This window comes from Neomonachus schauinslandi, chromosome X (assembly GCF_002201575.2).
Source record: "Neomonachus schauinslandi chromosome X, ASM220157v2, whole genome shotgun sequence".
Lineage (NCBI taxonomy): Eukaryota > Metazoa > Chordata > Mammalia > Carnivora > Phocidae > Neomonachus > Neomonachus schauinslandi.
In genome coordinates, this window is record NC_058419.1 from 55,417,712 (window position 1) to 55,435,933 (window position 18,222).

At 35.3% G+C, this 18,222-nt stretch overlaps 1 protein-coding gene across 1 annotated transcript in view; it reads right to left on the reverse strand.

Annotated features, from left to right (window-relative positions):
• Window positions 1-18,222, reverse strand: part of DACH2 (dachshund family transcription factor 2) — a 990,389-nt gene that overhangs the window by 171,659 nt on the left and 800,508 nt on the right. Inside the window, exon 6 of the mRNA XM_021683434.2 lies at window positions 9,433-9,605. Within this exon, the coding sequence (XP_021539109.2) occupies window positions 9,433-9,605 (173 nt within the window). The remainder of the gene's footprint in view (window positions 1-9,432; window positions 9,606-18,222) is intronic.

Genomic DNA, 18,222 nt, shown 5'->3' on the forward strand with positions numbered 1-18,222 from the left:
TAAGTGCTAGAAATTAAATACAATTTGTAGGCCAGCCATTCACTAACTTGATAACCTCTATCATATAGTCCTAATATTCAAATCACATGCTGTAAGACCAGCTTCCAAAGGAAATTGGAATCACAGTCTCATGATCATCAGTGGCAAAGCACAGGCATCAGCTTAACATAGATTATGCTAAAGAAGAGGAGCAGGTGTTTAGAAGGATATGAAACCTCCTTTTAATATCAGCATGTTGTTTTTTTTTCCAGGGACATTTTTAAATGATATGGAAAAAAGGTAAAGCTTTACTTGAAGGTAATAAAAAAAAAAAAAGAAAAGAAAAGATATGTAAATAAGAATAAACATATGAATAAATTTGATAGCTCTTTTTGTGAACTTTCATAAATTTTAATATAACTAAACGTGTATTTTGGACTTTTTGTGTAATGTGTCTTAATCTTTTTCTGTACATGTTTCTGATACAAATTTATCTTTGTGCAGCCGAGGTTTAAAATGCTGAACATGGGAGTACCTGTGTGGCTCAGATGGTTAAACATCTGCCTTCAGCTCAGGTCATGCTCCCTGGGTCCTGGGATCGAGTCCCACGTTGTTGGGCTCCCGGCTCAGCAGGGAGTCTGCTTCTCCCTCGCCCTCTGCCTCTCCCCACTGCTCCTGCTCTCTCTCTCTCTCTCTCCAATCAATGAATAAAATATTTTAAAAATGCTGAAAATAAGGATATAATGGAAATATCAGCAGATCATTAACTGTAGAGAAGCTAGCAAAGGTGACACTATAATCACATTAGATTGTATATTCTGTGGATTGAATATCTCCCCTAAATTCATATGTTGAAACTCTATCCTTAATGTGAAAGTATTTGGAAATGGGACTTTTGGGGGGGAATGAAGTCATGGGTTGGGGGAGCCCTCATGATGGGATTAATGCCCATTTAAGAAGAGATATGAGAAAGTTTGCTTCCTGTCTATCTTTGCCATTTTTCCTGTCTATCTTTGCCATGTTAGAACACAGTGAGAAGGTGATCATCTGCAAACCAGAAAGAAAGCCCTCACCAGGAATCAGAAGGCACTTTGATCTTGGACTTCCCAGCCTCTAGAACTATGATAAATAAATTTACCATGTTTAAGCTACCTGGTCTATACTATTTTGTTACAGCAAACCACTGAGTTAAGACAATATAATACACAGCAAAGATGGTGAATCAGGTTATTATGGCTTTCCCTAATTCACAGTGGATTTGCCAGAAAGAAATCAAGTTTCATAATTATGACATTTCTTTCAAAATGTTCAATGTTAAATTTCCTGATCATACTTTGGACGGTCAATTGACTCTAAATGGTCAATATCATATAAAAGGTATGGTGACCACAATTCAAATATTTTGCAAAACAATGAGCAATACTAATTAAAATTTTAATTTTTTTGTGCCAAACTGCTGGGATTAAAAACAAATCTGTAAATGGGAGAGGGAGGAAGATGGTGGTGGAGTAAGTGAACCCTAGGCTCCTTTCATTCCATGAACACAACTAGATAATTATCAAATCATACTAAATACCTCAGAAATTGACATGAAAACTAAAAGAACAAATTCCACAACTAAAGGTAGAGAAGTGGGCACATCAAAGATAGTAAGGTGCAGAGATGTGGTTTAGGGGAGAAATGGATCCTGGGTGTTACAGAGGGGAGGGACCTGTGATCACAAGAAAGGGCCATGGAAGAAGACCAACAGGGGAACACACAACAAGAACATTTCCCCATAGCCATTGGTTTGGAAAATGAGGTGGGCTGAATTCAGTGAGTTCTTGCAACCAGCAGGGCTTAAAGCCTGGAGTTTTAAAGGTCAGTGGGCTTGGCTGGGGTAGAGTCCTGAGGGCACTGCCCTTCTCCTGGAGAGAAGGCAGGCAAAGAATCCAAGGGGTAGATGTCATGGAAACAGTGATCTGAAGAATGCTTGGGAGCACAGTGGGAGATTATTTGCTCTTATTGGAGTATGTCCAGAGAGTCAGCATTCACAGACAAGCCTCTTCTGGAACAATGGAGCTGGCTGGTGCCATCTCCTTCTCCTGCACCTCAGCATAAACACAAAGCTACCAGCAGGAAGTAGCCCAGAACCAGCCCTGGTTCCTAATTTGCTTACACCAAGCCCTACTCCCCTGCGGTGGCAAGGTCTTCCCTTCTCACTCAAGCTTGCCTCAGTTTCAGCACAGAGTGCCCCTCCCAAAAAAGATGAGTGTGAACACCCACCCACACCAAGTCTCCTGACCTGAGAGTTCTGTGGGGCCTCGATTCTGGTGGAAGTGGTGTCAGGTCTCATTTAACAAGCAGACCAGGGCTCACCTTGTTAAAACTTGACACATTCAGGCCAGGGACCAAACATTGTCCACAGCAGGCAAGTAAAGGCTATACAGAAAACTGGCCTGAAGGAAAGAGCAACCAAAACACAATAGCAGAACACACATAGCACACACAGGAGACACTCCCTGAAGCACTAGGCTGGGCACTACATGACCTCTTCTTCATAAGGCCATTACTTTCAGGAGCAGGAGACATAACTGCCTTTTCTAACACAGAGAATAACACAGAAACTTAGACAAAATGTGAAGATGGGGGAACTTATCCAAAATGGAAGAACAAGATAAGGCCATGGTGAGAAATATAGGCAAAAAAAATAAGAGTGAGAAGTCTGATTGAGAATTTATTTTTTTCAAATATTTTATTTATTTATTTATTTGACAGAGAGAGAGAGAATGAGCAGGGGGAGGAGCAAGGGAAGAGGGAGAAGCAGACTCCCCATTGGGCAGGGACCCCAATATGGGACTTGATCCCAGGGGTCATGACCTGAGCCAAAGGCAGATGCTTAGCCAACTGAGCCACCCAGGTGCCCCTGATTGAGAATTTAAAGTAACAATCATAAGGATATTCACTGGTCTTGTGAAAAGAATAGAAGGCATCACTGATACCCTTACCACAGAGATAAAAGAGTTAAAAATGAATCAATCAAAGATGAAGAATGCAATAAAGATTAGAAACAAGCTTGATACAAAGAACAGGAAGCTGGAAGAAGCAGACTGAATTAGTGATCTAGAAGAGAAAATAATGGAACACAATGATGCTGAACAAGAGAGAGAAAGAATTATGAAACATGAGAATAGACTTAGAGAACTCAGTGACTCCATCAAACGTAATAACATTTGTATTATAGGAGTCCCATAAGAAGAAGAGAGAGTAAAGGGGACATAAAATTTTTTAAAGAAATAATAACTGAACACTTCCCTAATCTGGGGAAGAAAAGAGATACCCAGATCCAGGAGGCACAGAGAGCTCCCATCAAAATCAACAAAAGCAGACCCATACCAACACATATTTTAGTTAAATTTACAAATTGATAAACAGTGTTAAATAATCTTAGTGATAAATAATCTTAAAACCAGCAGGGCAAAAGAAGTCCTCTACATGCAAAGGAAGACCCAGAAGGCTAGCCGGAGATTTCTCAACAGAAGCTTGGCAAGCCAGAAGGGAGTGGCATGATATATTCAAAGTGCTAAATGGGAAAAATCTGCAGCCAAGAATGCTGTATTTAAGAAAATTATCATTCAGAATAGAAGGAGAGATAAAGTTACCCAGACAATAACTAAAGATCTAACAATTGTAAATATTTATGCCCTCAACTTGAAAGGATGCAATAATATAAAACAATACCAAACAAAAAGGCATTCATTGATAATAATACAATAATAGTAGGGGACTTTAACACCCCACTTACATCAATGCACAGATCTTCTAAACAGAAAATTAACAAGGAAACAATGGCTTTGAATGGCATTGGAACAGATGGACTGAACAGATATATTCAGAACATCCACTCCTAAAACACAAACTACATATTCTTTTCAAGTGCACATAGGACATTCTCCAGGATAGATCACTGAATCCAACAATATATTTTAAAAAATCTTTCATCATGATCAAGTGGAATTTATTCCTGGGTTGCAAGCATTGTTCAATATTCACAAATCAATCAAGGTAATGTATCACATCAATAGTAGAAAGGATAAGAACCATATTGTCATTTCAATAGATGCAAAAAAAACATTTGACAAAGCACAACATCTATTCATGATAAAAAAAAAAAACCCTAAAAAAATGTAGGTTTAAAAGGAATAAACCTTGAGGCACCTGGGTGGCTTAGTTGACTGTGTCTGACTCTTGCTTTTGGCTCAGGTCATGATCTCACTGGTCCTGAGATCAAGCCCTGAGTCGGGCTCTGCACTCAATGGGGAGTCTGCTTGAGGATTCTCTCCCTCTGATTCTTCCCCCATTCTCATGTTCTCTCTCTCCCTCTCTCTTAAAGAAATAAATATTTAAAAGAAAAAAAAAAAGGAACATACCTTAACATAATAAAGGCCATATATGAAAACCCACAGATATTATTATCCTCAATGGGATGAAACTGATAGATTCTCCTCTATGGTCAGTAGAAAGACTGAGATGTCACTATCACCACTGTTATTTAACACAGTACTGGAAGTCCTAGCCACAGCAATTGGAAAACATAAAGAAATAAAAGGTATCTAACTTGGCAAGGGAGAAGTAAAACTTACACTATTTGCAGATGACATGACACTATATGTAGAAAACTGAAAAGGCTCCACAAAAAAAAAGAAAAGAAGAGAAAAGAAAAATCCTGCTAGAAGTGATAAACAAATTCAGTACAGTCACAGGATACAAAATCAATGTACAGAAATCTCTTGCATTTCTATACAACAAAAAAGAAGCAGCAGAAAGAGAAATTAAGGAATCACTCCCAATTATAATTGCACCAAAATCCATAAGGTATCTACAAATAAACCTACCCAAAATGTGTAAGACTTGTACCCTGAAAACAATAAAACATTGATGAAGATGACACAAAGAAGTGGAAAGACATTCCATGCTCATGGATTAGAAGAATAAATATTGTTAAAATGTCTATACTATCCAAAACAAGATACACATTTAATGCAATCCCTATCAACATACCAACAGCGATTTCACAGAGCTAGAACAAACAATACTAAAATTTGTATGGAATCCCAAAAGACCCTGAATAGCCAAAGCAATCTTGAAAAAGAAAAGCAAAGGTGGAGGCATCACAATTCCAGACTTCAAGCGATATTACAAAGCTGTAGTGATCAAAGCAGTATGGTACTGGCACAAAAACAAATACATAGATGAAAGGAACAGAAGACAAATCACAAAAATGAACCTACAATAATATGGTCAATTAATCTTTGACAAAGAGGGAAAAATACATAATGGGAAAAAGACAGTCTCTTCAACAAATGGTGTTGGGAAAACTGGACAACAACTTGGGAAAAAATGAAAATGGACTACTTTCTTACACCAAACATAAAAATAAACTCTGAATGGATTAAAGACCTAAATGTGAGACATAAAACTTTTAAAATCTTAGAGGCAAACACAGGCAGTAACCTCTTTGACATTGGTTTTCTAGGTTTGCTCCTGAGGCAAGGGAAACAAAAGCAAAAAGAAACTATTGGGACTACATCAAAATAAAAAAAAGTTCTACACAGTGAAGGAAACAATGAACAGAGCTAAAAGGAAACCTAAGGAATTGGAGAAGATATATGGAAATGACATATCTGATAAAGGATTAGTATCCAAAATATATAAAGAGCTTATAAAACTCAACACCACAAAAGGGAATAATCCAATTAAATATAGACAGAAGACATGAATAGCCATTTTTCCAAAGAACACATACAAATTGCTAACAGAAACATGAAAAAATGCTCAACATCAGTCACCAGGGAAATGCAAATCAAAAGTACAGTGAGATATCTCCTCACACATGTCAGCAAGGCTAAAATCAACAACACAAGAAACAACAGGCGTTGGTGAGCATGTGGAGGAAGGAGAACACTCTTGTGCTGTTGGTAGGATGCAAACTGGTGCAGTCACTCTAGAAAACAGTATGGAGATGCCTCAAAAAGTTAAAAATAGAACCACCCTACAATCCAGCAATTGCACTACCAAGTATTTACCCAAGGAATACAAAAATACTAATTCAAAGGGATACCTGTACCCCGGTGTTTATAGAAGCATTATCTACAATAGCCAAATTATGGAAAGAGCCCAAGTGTCCATCAGCTGATGAATGGATAAATAAGTGGTACATATATAGAGAGTGCTATATTATTCTGCCATAAAAAAGATGATATCTTGTCATTTGCAATGACATGGATGGAGCAGAGAGTATTATGCTAAGTGAAATGTCATTTGGAGAAAGACAAAAAACATATGATTTCACTCATATATGGATTTAAGAAACAATACAAATAAGCATATTGGAAAAAGAGAGCAAGGCAAACCAAAAAACAGACTCTTAACTATGGAAAACAAACTGATGGTTACCAGATGGGAGAGTGGTGGAGGGATGAATTAAATAGGTGATAGGGATTAAGGAGTGCACTTGCTGTGATAAGCACTGGGTGTTTTATGCAAGTGTTGAACCTCAATGTTGTAGATTTGAAACTAATATTATATTGTCTATTAACTAACTGAAAGTCAAATAAAAACTTAAAAATCTGTAAATGTAAATAGAGAAAACATTTTGTTTAAATAGTCCCCATAGCCTCCAAACAGTAGTATATGAAAAAGTCTCAATTACATAGGTTTGCCCACTGCCAGTAGGATTCTAATAGATTGAACTTGAAAGTTTTCTTCACCAAGAAGCATATTGAAAACAAATTTTTATTAAAATATACATCAACTGAAGTGTGAAATTTGTCCTTATAACTTAGTATCATATTGATAACTATTCTTGAAAGGAGTGCTAAAAATTTCAATATATTAACACCCATTTGGCAATTAATTAGAAAGTTTTTATTATGCTATTTCCTGTGAATTATTTTTAAAACTAATAGTTACAATTATATAATAATATCTTTGCAAAAAAACAAACACAACGTGGAAACAATTTCAAAAGCCTCTCACTATTCATGGAAATCAACTCTTTAAAAACAAAACAAAATAAAACTTTTTTTCTTCATTTCCCTACCATCCTCTGATGGAAATCTACTTCTATAGATCTTTAGAAAAATTTTATCAAAGAGCATTCAAAATAAATATATTGTTTTCAACTGACTTTGTCAAAACAATTATATGAAAGTAGATCTAATTTTCATATTTGTTAAGACTTAAATAAGCATGTTATCTAATATCAGCTTTTAAAAAGCAATATCCAATTTTATGTCTGTAAAGGTTCTGACTTTTTCTAAAGTTGCATATGAAATAAATAAGTAGTAGAAAATATAGTTTTATTGCCTTACTATGTTAACAATATTTGGATTATTTAAGGAGAATATAATTATCCTTTCCATTTCCATCATCATCACCACCAATAACCAAATGCTTGTCATGAACTCCTCCCCAAATGCCTCTTCATTCCAAATAATGGTGAAACTACCAAATATCCCAAGCATTCAACCAAAATGTAGCTGAGTCAGTTTGAATAATCATCATTAAGAAAGCTAAATAAATGTATTTTTGAAAAGCCATAAACATGCCTCTACTGAAAGTGGTTTTTCATCATTTCAAAGCAAGTACTTTAAAATATGGTTTCTTTCTTAATAGTTTTCTAATTTTGTGTGAGGTCACATTTACTTAGTAGGTCACCCAATTTCAAAATCATGGGAAACTTATTCCATCTTTTAAATATGTTCATGGATGATTTTTTTCTCAAAGATAACTCTGTTTCCTAGTTTAGCCTCTGATCAAATATTCAAACAACAAAGTTTTGATTAGCTACGATAGACTGATCTATTGAGGGCTACAATCTTTGCGGGAAGCATACTTCTACATGGCCATTTAAATATATATGGAGCTTAATAAAAAATTATCAATTTTTCTTGTTCTTTCCTACAAAGTTTAGGTCACAGATTTTCCTCATTATTTTAAAAATCCCCAAAACTAGCAGCTAATTTAAAATGAAAAAAAAAATCCAGAATTTCACATTTCCTCTTTGTTTTACATTCCCCCATGTACATCTATTACAATCATATCAATATTGCCAAGGTCCAGGTCAAATCCAACAACCGTAATGCTTTTTGTGATTTTTCCCCCTCTTTTTGCCAAGCTAGGTATAATAAGTCCCTCCTCTAAATTCCTATAACACGTGATGATATTCTATGCCATTCATCACAGTCTGTCTTGTTATTGCAAGCTAAATGGGTACTTGTTTATATCACATTTAGTTTGTGAGTACTGGAAGTCAGGGATTATGTCTTCTTTACCTATATCCCATATTGCCCAATACAACATGTAAACATCAAGAGTATAATATTTGTTGAAAAAAATAAAAGAACAAAGGGACAAGTTAATGGGTTGCTCTTATTAACTATTACTTTTTTTTTTAAAGATTTTATTTATTTATTTGAGACAGAGAGAATGAGAGACAGAGAGCACGAGAGGGAGGAGGGTCAGAGGGAGAAGCAGACTCCCTGCCGAGCAAGGGAGCCCGATGCGGGACTCGATCCCGGGACTCCAGGATCATGACCTGAGCCGAAGGCAGTCGCTTAACCAACTGAGCCACCCAGGCGCCCAACTATTACTTTTGATCCTATGTACCCTTATATCACCTCCTTGCCAAAAGAAAAAAAATATTAAAAAAACAAGTTTACATGATACTTGGAGAGAGGGCAGAGAGGCACTATGCCAAACTAAAAGAAGACATCAGGACAGATTATAAAATATTATTTGTGTTTCATTACCCAATGGTCATGAAATTTTGAAAAAAAATAGTATTCTAATGATGATAATGATAATGCTATAAATTATCATAAATATTTGCTTAATGTTTCACAGTTTTTAACCTATGTCTTACTCACATTATCTCTGGACAGCCAGTGAAGTAAGTGGGATAGATTATTACTATAACATTTAGTTTACAGTTGAGGAAACAAGTTCATGCAGGTTAAATGTCATATCCAAGGTTATTGAGCTAAAGTGGCAGGATCAAAACTTAGGTCTTTCTGACTACAAGTCCTGCATGGTATATACTACCCCAGAACTGCCTCCCAAACACCAAAAAGAACACAGTGTTTATTTCACCATAGCAATGGTAATGATTTCTGAACACTATTCTGTGTCATTAGTCTTGCTATGCCTCCCACACACTGTGTTCATGATTACAAGACATGAAGCTAGAATTAAAGGTGAGATCTGTGGTCATGCAATAAAAACAAACAAACAAACAACAACAACAACAAAACACTTTAGCAGGCCTAGTCAGAAATAAAATCAATACTATATGCTAAGCAACTGAGTCAATGAGCTGTGTGTTTATACTGAAGATTCAGTGGTATTGCTAATATTTTCTCAAAATTTACATGTAATTAAAACCTGTGTCCTCTTCCAAATCACAGTTCTTACCTTTATAACAGAGGCTCCAGCTCTGGAGAGTGGACTGTGAATCTGGGCTGCAGCAGCCATGTTGGCAATAGTATTAAGATGGTTCATCTGATTCATTGCCATGGCAACTGATGCAGGAGGTAAGCTGACTGGAAGTAGGGGATGAGGCATCATCATAAATGGCAGATCCAGTCCTAAAAGAGACAGTGTATGTTAAATTGCTACATCTGGAAAAGGAAAACCACATCAAAATTGATGCTACAAAATAGTAAAAAAAAAAAAAATTATCTGAATTCATTCTTGTTGGCTTTTTTTTTTAAATCAAGTTTTATTATATCCTAGTATCTCTTTGGGCAATTAATGGTACCTAGGATTTAATATTGCTTTATACTTTTTAAAAATATTCCTATATCCATAAACTTTTATCTATTCCTTGTTCTTGCTCTCACTCTCAAAATATTTATAAGATGCAATTTGTTTTACCCATAAAAATAAATAAAAATATTTAAGCAAAACATCATTTTGTTTAATAAGTAACTTTCTTTTTAATCATTATAATATACTGATGTGTTAGTAGCATCTAACTTAACAGTGGTCCTGTTAAGATGGGATGTAGATTCCCTAAGCTTCAGAATTATTAAAGAAAATAAGACTTGGAAAAAAAAGAAAAGGAAAATAAGACTTGGAATATGTTCTTTTTTTAAAAAAAATATTTTATTTATTTAGTTTAGAGAGAGAGCGTGCGAGTGAGGGCAGAAGCAGAGGGAGAGAGAATCTGAAGCAGACTGTACTGAGTGCGGAGCCCAATGCAGGGCTCAATCTCATGTCCTCGAGATCACTACATGAACCAAAACCAAGAGTCTGATGCTTAACCAACTAAGCCACCCAGGTGCCCCTTGGAATATGTTCTATCCTTTTAGTTATAATCTCTAAAATGAATTCTGTGGCTCTAATTTGAATCCTTTATCAATAAGGAGTAACTCCCCTTTCAAAATATTCAAACTATTTTCAGTTTAATAACAAATATCAACATCATTGAGTAGTATCTAGAATTCTGTTTGTTTTCGTATGCAAGGTGAAATAGTTTTCACATATTTTAAATTTCTTAATTAATATCTTTCAAGTATTATTTACATTACACTTGTGGTAGCCGCAGATATGTCATCATGAAAAATGTAACAAATTAAAATTGTTGTCTACTTACCCCTTATGAGGTTGGGATTTGTGAGGAAATCCCCTTTGAGCAGAGGCTAGGGAGGGTTAGCCTAATATTACAGATATTAACATCACCATGATAAGCAAACCACAGTACTTTACAATGTATTTTAAACTATTGCCTCAACAGTAATCTTGCCTTCATTTGGACAGAAGCCCAGAAATCAGTAATATTTAACAGATGTTCTGAAACATCCTTGCCTATAATTTTCCTAAATTATTACATATTATAGAAATCTATAATGGATAGTGTTTATGTTGATCCCACATACAATTATCCACTATTAATAATATCCTTTTATCCTCTTTGCCGTCCCCTCATTTTTTCTTGCTTCGAAAATCACAACAGCTAGTGGACAACAATGAATCAATAGGAAGTATATTCAGAGTCCCCCTGTATACAGTAATACAAAGTTTCAAAACACATACTTTTAGTGCAAAAAGCAGGCTAGAAAAAAAATGCTATTAGTTGACTTAAGGTCTGTCACCTGGGCTCAACAATGATGGTTGAATTAAAGCCATTAACAACAACAACAACAACAAAAGCATCAAAATTGTGCGATATAATAAAACACACTTAACAGGTCTCATGCAACACTAAAGTGATAATCTCAGTTGAAGGAGCTCCTATATAAATAACACAACAGTCACCAATATTCGTGATAAAAACAACCATAAAATGTACTGTCAATAGAATTACACAAGGGCTTAATAAAGGTTAGAAACTTAAATTCTGCATGGAAACCAAGAAGGAGAACATAGTCTACTTCCTATGACTGCAAATCCCCATAGAATATTAATAAAATATTTTAAACTTTCCCCCTATCAATTCACTTATGGCTCACTACCTCTAAATCCTTTTAAGGAACAATCTGTCAAACCCAACTTTTCAGTTGTGCAATTTCCTTCTGTGATTATTAATTTATTAGAGAAGCCTCAATACAGTGTAAACACTGAATTAAAAAATGGCCTCTGCATCCCCTTTTAAACTACAAGTTTTTCAGTTAGCCTTCCAAAATTACTTTGATGTATATACACTTTTATACTATACTCATCATATGACTTTGCTATAATGATATTACATAACACATATTAAATTAATCACTGTTTATCTTTTCCCTAAACCTTCACTTTATGCTCAACATAATAGTAACCATCAATGACGTAAATAGGTTTCTATATAAGGCTCTCATTTACCCAAGATAATTATAGATCTCAATTCTTCTTTGCGTACTCAGAGTTTTAGTAGAAAAATTGGTCAAACTGCAGATGAAAAGTAGCCATCAGTGCCTCCCTTTACCACACAAATGCTTAAATACGCCTTTGTTCAATTTACATTTCCCTTAACAGTGTAATAATCTGTCCTCATTCTCCAAAGATTTTCAGCATCATTCAGACACCAACTGGCCATATCAAGTCAATATGCCTACTTAAAGTCCAATTGACGCGCAAACTAAACACAGATTACAAACAGAACTTAACAGCCTATTGACAGTTTTTAAAATACAATTCATCAAACATTTCAAAAGACCCTGAAGGACTTAAAATTACACTTTCAGATCATGACCTGCAATAACTGTCAATTGACTATAATACCCTAGACTCTAAGCTAATATTTACATCACTGGCTAGTTTAACAGTGACCCCACATGAGCTGCACATGCAAAGCATATGCAGATACTGAATTATGCAAGTCAACCTTTTACCAAAGTTGAAAACATTAAATTAAGAGCCATCAAAACTACACCACACTCTAACAATCTGGCTCATTTAGTAACATGCCTGAAATGTATAGACTTTTAATAGTATGGTAATTAAATTATTTTTTAAAATCACCAAAATGGGTCTCTCTTTCCTGTTAACCCCAAGGTCATCATGCTAGCTACTGTAAGCATTATTTCTTTTTTTTTTTTTAAGAATTTTTTTTTTTAAAGATTTTATTTATTTATTTGACAGAGACAGAGACAGCGAGAGCAGGAACACAAGCAGCGGGAGTGGGAGAGGGAGAGCAGGCTTCCCGCCGAGGAGGGAACCCGATGTGGGACTCGATCCCAGGACCCTAGGATCATGACCTGAGCCGAAGGCAGACGCTTAACGACTGAGCCACCCAGGCGCCCGTAAGCATTATTTCTAAAGCATCTTGGTATTCCAGCAACTCTTATAACTTTTATGTAAGTGAATGGCACAACCTCTTCCTAGCTATTAAGGCTACAAACTTCAGTAATACTCTAACTCTCCTAAAATCCCATACTCATTTGATTACCAAGTCATATTGACCTCTGTAACATCTTGCCATTTCTAGTCAGGTACCAATCCTATCATACTTGTTTGGTACCCTGTCTTCTGGTTGGTTCTCCTATGCCATTTCATTTGCTTTTCCACCCCAATTTTAGGACTTTAGTGGCTACTTAATGTCTCCAAAATAAAATATAAGCTCTTTGGTTCCATGTGAAGTTACTTTTCTAGCTTTGTTATCTCAGGATATTCCTCTATGTATGCTCTACTCTAGTTCTCTAATTGCAGTATTCTACAATTTGAATTCACCTTAGCTTACTCTTATTCATGCCTCTATCTGGAATCTACCTCTTTAACCCTATTTATCTGGGTATGGTAAAAGTCCTTCCTTTTTAAATCAATAGACTTCATTTTTAGAAAAGTTTTAGGTTTACTGAAAAAATGAGCAGAAATTACTCAGAATTTCCATATATCTCCTCTCCACCAGCAGTTTCTCTACTTATTAGCATCTTGTATTAGTGTGTTATGTTTGCTATGACTAATGAATCAATATTGATACATGCTTACTAACTACAGTACATAGTTTGTATTAGTGTTCATTTTTTGTGTTGCACATTGTATGGCTTTTCACAAATGCAAAATATCATGTATCAATCTTTTAGGTACCATACAGATCAGTTCCACTGCCCTAAAAATCCCTTGCACTCTACAGATTCATCCTTTCATTATTACCCTTGGATTTTACTGTCTCTATAGGTATGTCTTTCCCTCAATGCCATATAGAGGGAATCATACACTATTTTTTTTTTTCAGACTGGCTTTGTTTCACTTAGAAATATGCACTTACAGTTCTTCCAAGACTTATTTTGAATTTTTTTTTTTCTATTCAAGTGAGTTGACAATCAATGTTACATTAGTTTCAGGTGTGTAAGACAGTGATTTCATGAGTATGTACATTATGTTATGCTCACCACAAGTATAGCTACCATCTGTCACCATACAACACTATCATTGACTACATTCCTTATACTGTACCTTTTAGTCCTGTGATGTATTCATTCCATAACTGGAAGGTTATATCTCCCAGCATCCTCACCCATTTTGCCCATCCCCCCACCGGCAACCATCGACTTGTTCTCTAACAAGAATGATTCTGTTTTTCATTTGTTTATTTCATTTTTTTTAAGATTCCACAAATGAGTAAAATCATATGGTATTTATCTTTGTCTGATTTTTTCACTTAGCATAATACATTTTAGGTCCCTCCCTGCTTTGCAAATGGTAAGATCTCATCCTTTTTTATGACTGAATAAGATGACTGAATATATATATATACATATAGACACTACATTTTCTGTATCCAATCATCTATCAATGGACTCAGATTGCTTCCATATCTTGGCTACTGTAAATAACACAACATTAAAAACTAATGATGTACTGTATGGTGACTAACATAATAAAATTTATAAAAAAATAATTCTGCAATACATGTAGTGGTGAATATATCTTTTGACTTAATGTTTTCATTTTTGGGGGTAAATACTGAGTAGTTCAATTATTGGATATAATATTTATATTTTTAATTTTTTGAAGAACATCTATACTGTTTTCCAAATTGGTGCACAAATTTACATTCCTACCAACAGTGCACATGGGTTCCTTTTTCTCCATATCATCACCCAACTTATTTCTTGTCTTTTGATACTGGCCATTCTGACAGGTGTAAGGTTATAGTTTTGATCTGCATTTCTCTGATGATTAGTGATGTTGAGTATCTTTTCATGTTTACATTGACCACTGTATGTGTCTTTGGGAAAATACCTAATCAGTATCTCTGCCCATTTTTAATCAGATTGTTTGCTTGTTTGTGTTTTGGTGTTGAGTTGTATAACTTCTCTTTCTTAGTTTTTATTTAAATTCCAGTTAATTAACATACAGTGTAATATTAGTTTCAGGTGTACAATAAAGTGCTTCAGCACTTCCATACATCACCTGGTATTCATCACAATTACTGTACTCCTTAATCCCCATCACCCATTGAACCCATCCCACCACCAAACTCCCTTCTGGCAACAATCAATTTGTTCTGTATAGTTAAGAATCTGTTTCTTGCTTTGCCTCTCTCTTTTTTCCCATTTTTTTTTTGTTTCTTAAATTCCACATATGAGTGAAGTCACATGGTATTTGTCATTCTCTGACTGACTTCACTTAGCATAATACTGTCTACCTCCACCCATGTTGTTGCAAATGGAAAGATTTCATTCTTTTTATGATTAATATTCCATTATATATATAATCACATCTTCATTATCCATTCTTCCATCATGGATACTGGGCTGTTTCCATAACTTGGCTATTGTAGATAATGCTGCTATACATAACGGAGTGCATGTATCCCTTTGAATTAGTAATTTTGTATTCATTGGATAAATACCTAGTAGTGCAATTGCTGGATCCTACGGAAATTCTATTTTTAATCTTCTGAGGAACTTCCATACTGTTATCCAGAGTGGCTGCATGAGTTTACATTCCCACCAACAGTACAAGAGGGTTCCCCTTTCTCGACATCTTTGCCAACAACTGTTGTTTCTTGTATTGTTGATTTTAGCTATTCTGACCAGTGTGAGGTGATAGCTCATGGTAGTTTCTATTTGCATTTCCCTGTTGATAAATGATGATGAGCATCTTTTCATGTATCTGTTAGCCTTCAAAATGTCTTCTTTGAAAAAATGTCTATTTATGTCTTCTGCCCATTTTTTCATTGTATTATTAGTTTTTTCAGTGTTGAGTTTTATAAGTTCTTTATGTATTTTGGATACTAACACATTATCAGATATGTTATTTGCAAATATCCTTTCCCATTCCATATGTTGTCTTTTAGTGATTGTTTCCTTTGATGTGCAGAAGCTTTTTATTATGATGAAGTCCCAATACTTTATTTTCTCCCTTGCCTCAGGAGACATATCTAGAAATAAGTTGGTAAGGCCAATGTCAAAGAAGTTACTGCTTGTGTTCTCTTCTAGGACTTTTGTGGTTTCAGGTTTCACATTTAGACCTTTAATATATTTTGAATTTACTTTTGGGTATGGTATAAGAAAGTATCCACATTTCTTTCTTTTGCATGTGGCTGTCCAGTTTTCCCAACACCATTTGTTAAAAAGACTTTTCCCAGTGGATATTCTTTCTTGCTTTGTCAAAGATTAATTGACTATATATTTGTGGGTTCATTTCATGGTTTTCTCTTCTGATCTATCGATCTCTATGTCTATTTTTGTGGCAGTACCATGCCATTTTGATTACTACAGCTTTGTAGTAGTAATATAACTTGTAACATAACTTGATGTCCAGAATTGTAATGCCTCCAGCTATGCTTTTCTTCTTCAAGATTGCTTTGGCTTATTTGGAGTCTTTTGTGGTTCCATACAAATTTTAGGATTATTTGTCCTAGCTCTGTGAAAAGTGCTGGTGGTATTTTGATAGAGATTATATTAAATGTGTAGATTGCTTTGGGTAATATAGACATTTTAACAATACTTGTTCTTCCAATCCATGAGCATGGAATATCTTTCCATTTCTTCGTGTCATCTTCAATTTTTTTCATAAATGTTCTATACTTTTCAGAGTACACGTTTTTCACCACCTTACATTGGTAAGGTATATATCTAGGTATCTTACAATTTTTGGTGCTATTAAAAATGCAATTGATTACTTAATTTATCTTTCTGCCGCTTCATTATTGGTGTATAGAAATGTAGCAGATTTCTGTAAGTTGATTTTTTTATCCTAAGAACTTACTAAATTATTATCACTTCTAGCCGATTTTTAGTGGAGCATTTTGGGTTTTCTATATATAATACCATGGCCTCTGAAAATAGTGGAAATTTTACTTCTTCTTTGTCAATTTGGATGTCTTTTATTTTTTTGTTGTTGTTGTTTTCTGATTGCTGTGACTAGACATTCCAGTACTATGTTAAATAACAGTGGTGAGAATGGACCTTCTTTACTTCTACCTGACCATAGAGGAAAAGCCTTCTGTTTCTCCTCTTTAAGGATGATGCTAGGGTGTCTTTATCTGGTTTTGGTATTAGGGTAATGCTGGCCTCAAAGAATGAATTTGGAATTTTTCCTTCCTTTCCTATTTTTTGAAATAGCGTGAGAAGAATAGGTACTCAATTCTTCTTTATTTTTTATTATGTTATGTTAATCACCATATATTACATCATTAGTTTTTGATGTAGTGTTCCATGACTCATTATTTGTGAATAAGACCCAGTGCTCCATTCAATACGTGCCCTCCTTAATACCCATCACCAGGCTAACCCATCTCCTGAGCCCCCTCCCCTCTAAAACCCTCAGTTTGTTTCTCAGAGTCCATAGTCTCCATGGTTCATCTCCCCCTATTATTTCTCCCCCTTTATTTTTCCCTTCCTACTATCTTCTTCTTTTTTATTTAACATATAATGTATTATTTGTTTCAGAGGTACAGATCTGTGATTCAACACTCTTACACAATTCACAGTGCTCAGCATAGCACATACCCTCCCCAATGTCTATCACCCAGCCACCCCATCCCTCCCACCCCCACCACTCCAGCAACCCTCAGTTTGTTTCCTGAGATTAAGAATTCCTCATATCAGTGAGATTATATGATACATGTCTTTCTTTGATTGACTTATTTCACTCAGCATAATACCCTCCAGATCCATCCACATCATTGCAAATGGCAAGATGTCATTGTTTTTGATGGCTGCATAATATTCCATTGTATATATATACCACTTCCTCTTTATCCATTCATCTGTCAGGGACATCTTGGCTCTTTCCATAGTTTGGCTATTGTGGACATTGATGCTATAAACATGAGGGTGCACATACCCCTTTGGATCACTACATTTGTATCTTTGGGGTAGATACCCAGTAGTGCAATTACTGGGTTGTATGGTAGCTCTATTTTCAACTTTTTGAGGAACCTCCATACTGTTTTCCAAAGTGGCAGCCCCACCTTGCATTCCCACCAAAAGTGTAGGAGGGTTCCCTTTTCTCCGCATCCCTTCCAACATCTGTGCTTTCCTGACTTGTTAATTTTAGCCATTCTGACTGGTGTGAGGTGGTATCTCATTGAGGTTTTGATTTGGATTTCCCTGATGCCAAGTAATTTTGAGCACTTTTTCATGTGTCAGTTGGCCATTTGGATGTCTTCTTTCATGTCTTCTGCCCATTTCTTGATTGGATCATTTGTTCTTTGGGTGTTGAGTTTGATAAGGTCTTTATAGATTTTGGATACAAGCCATTTATCTGATATGTCATTTGTAAATATCTTCTCCGATTCTGTTGGTTGTCTTTTGGTTTTGTTGACTG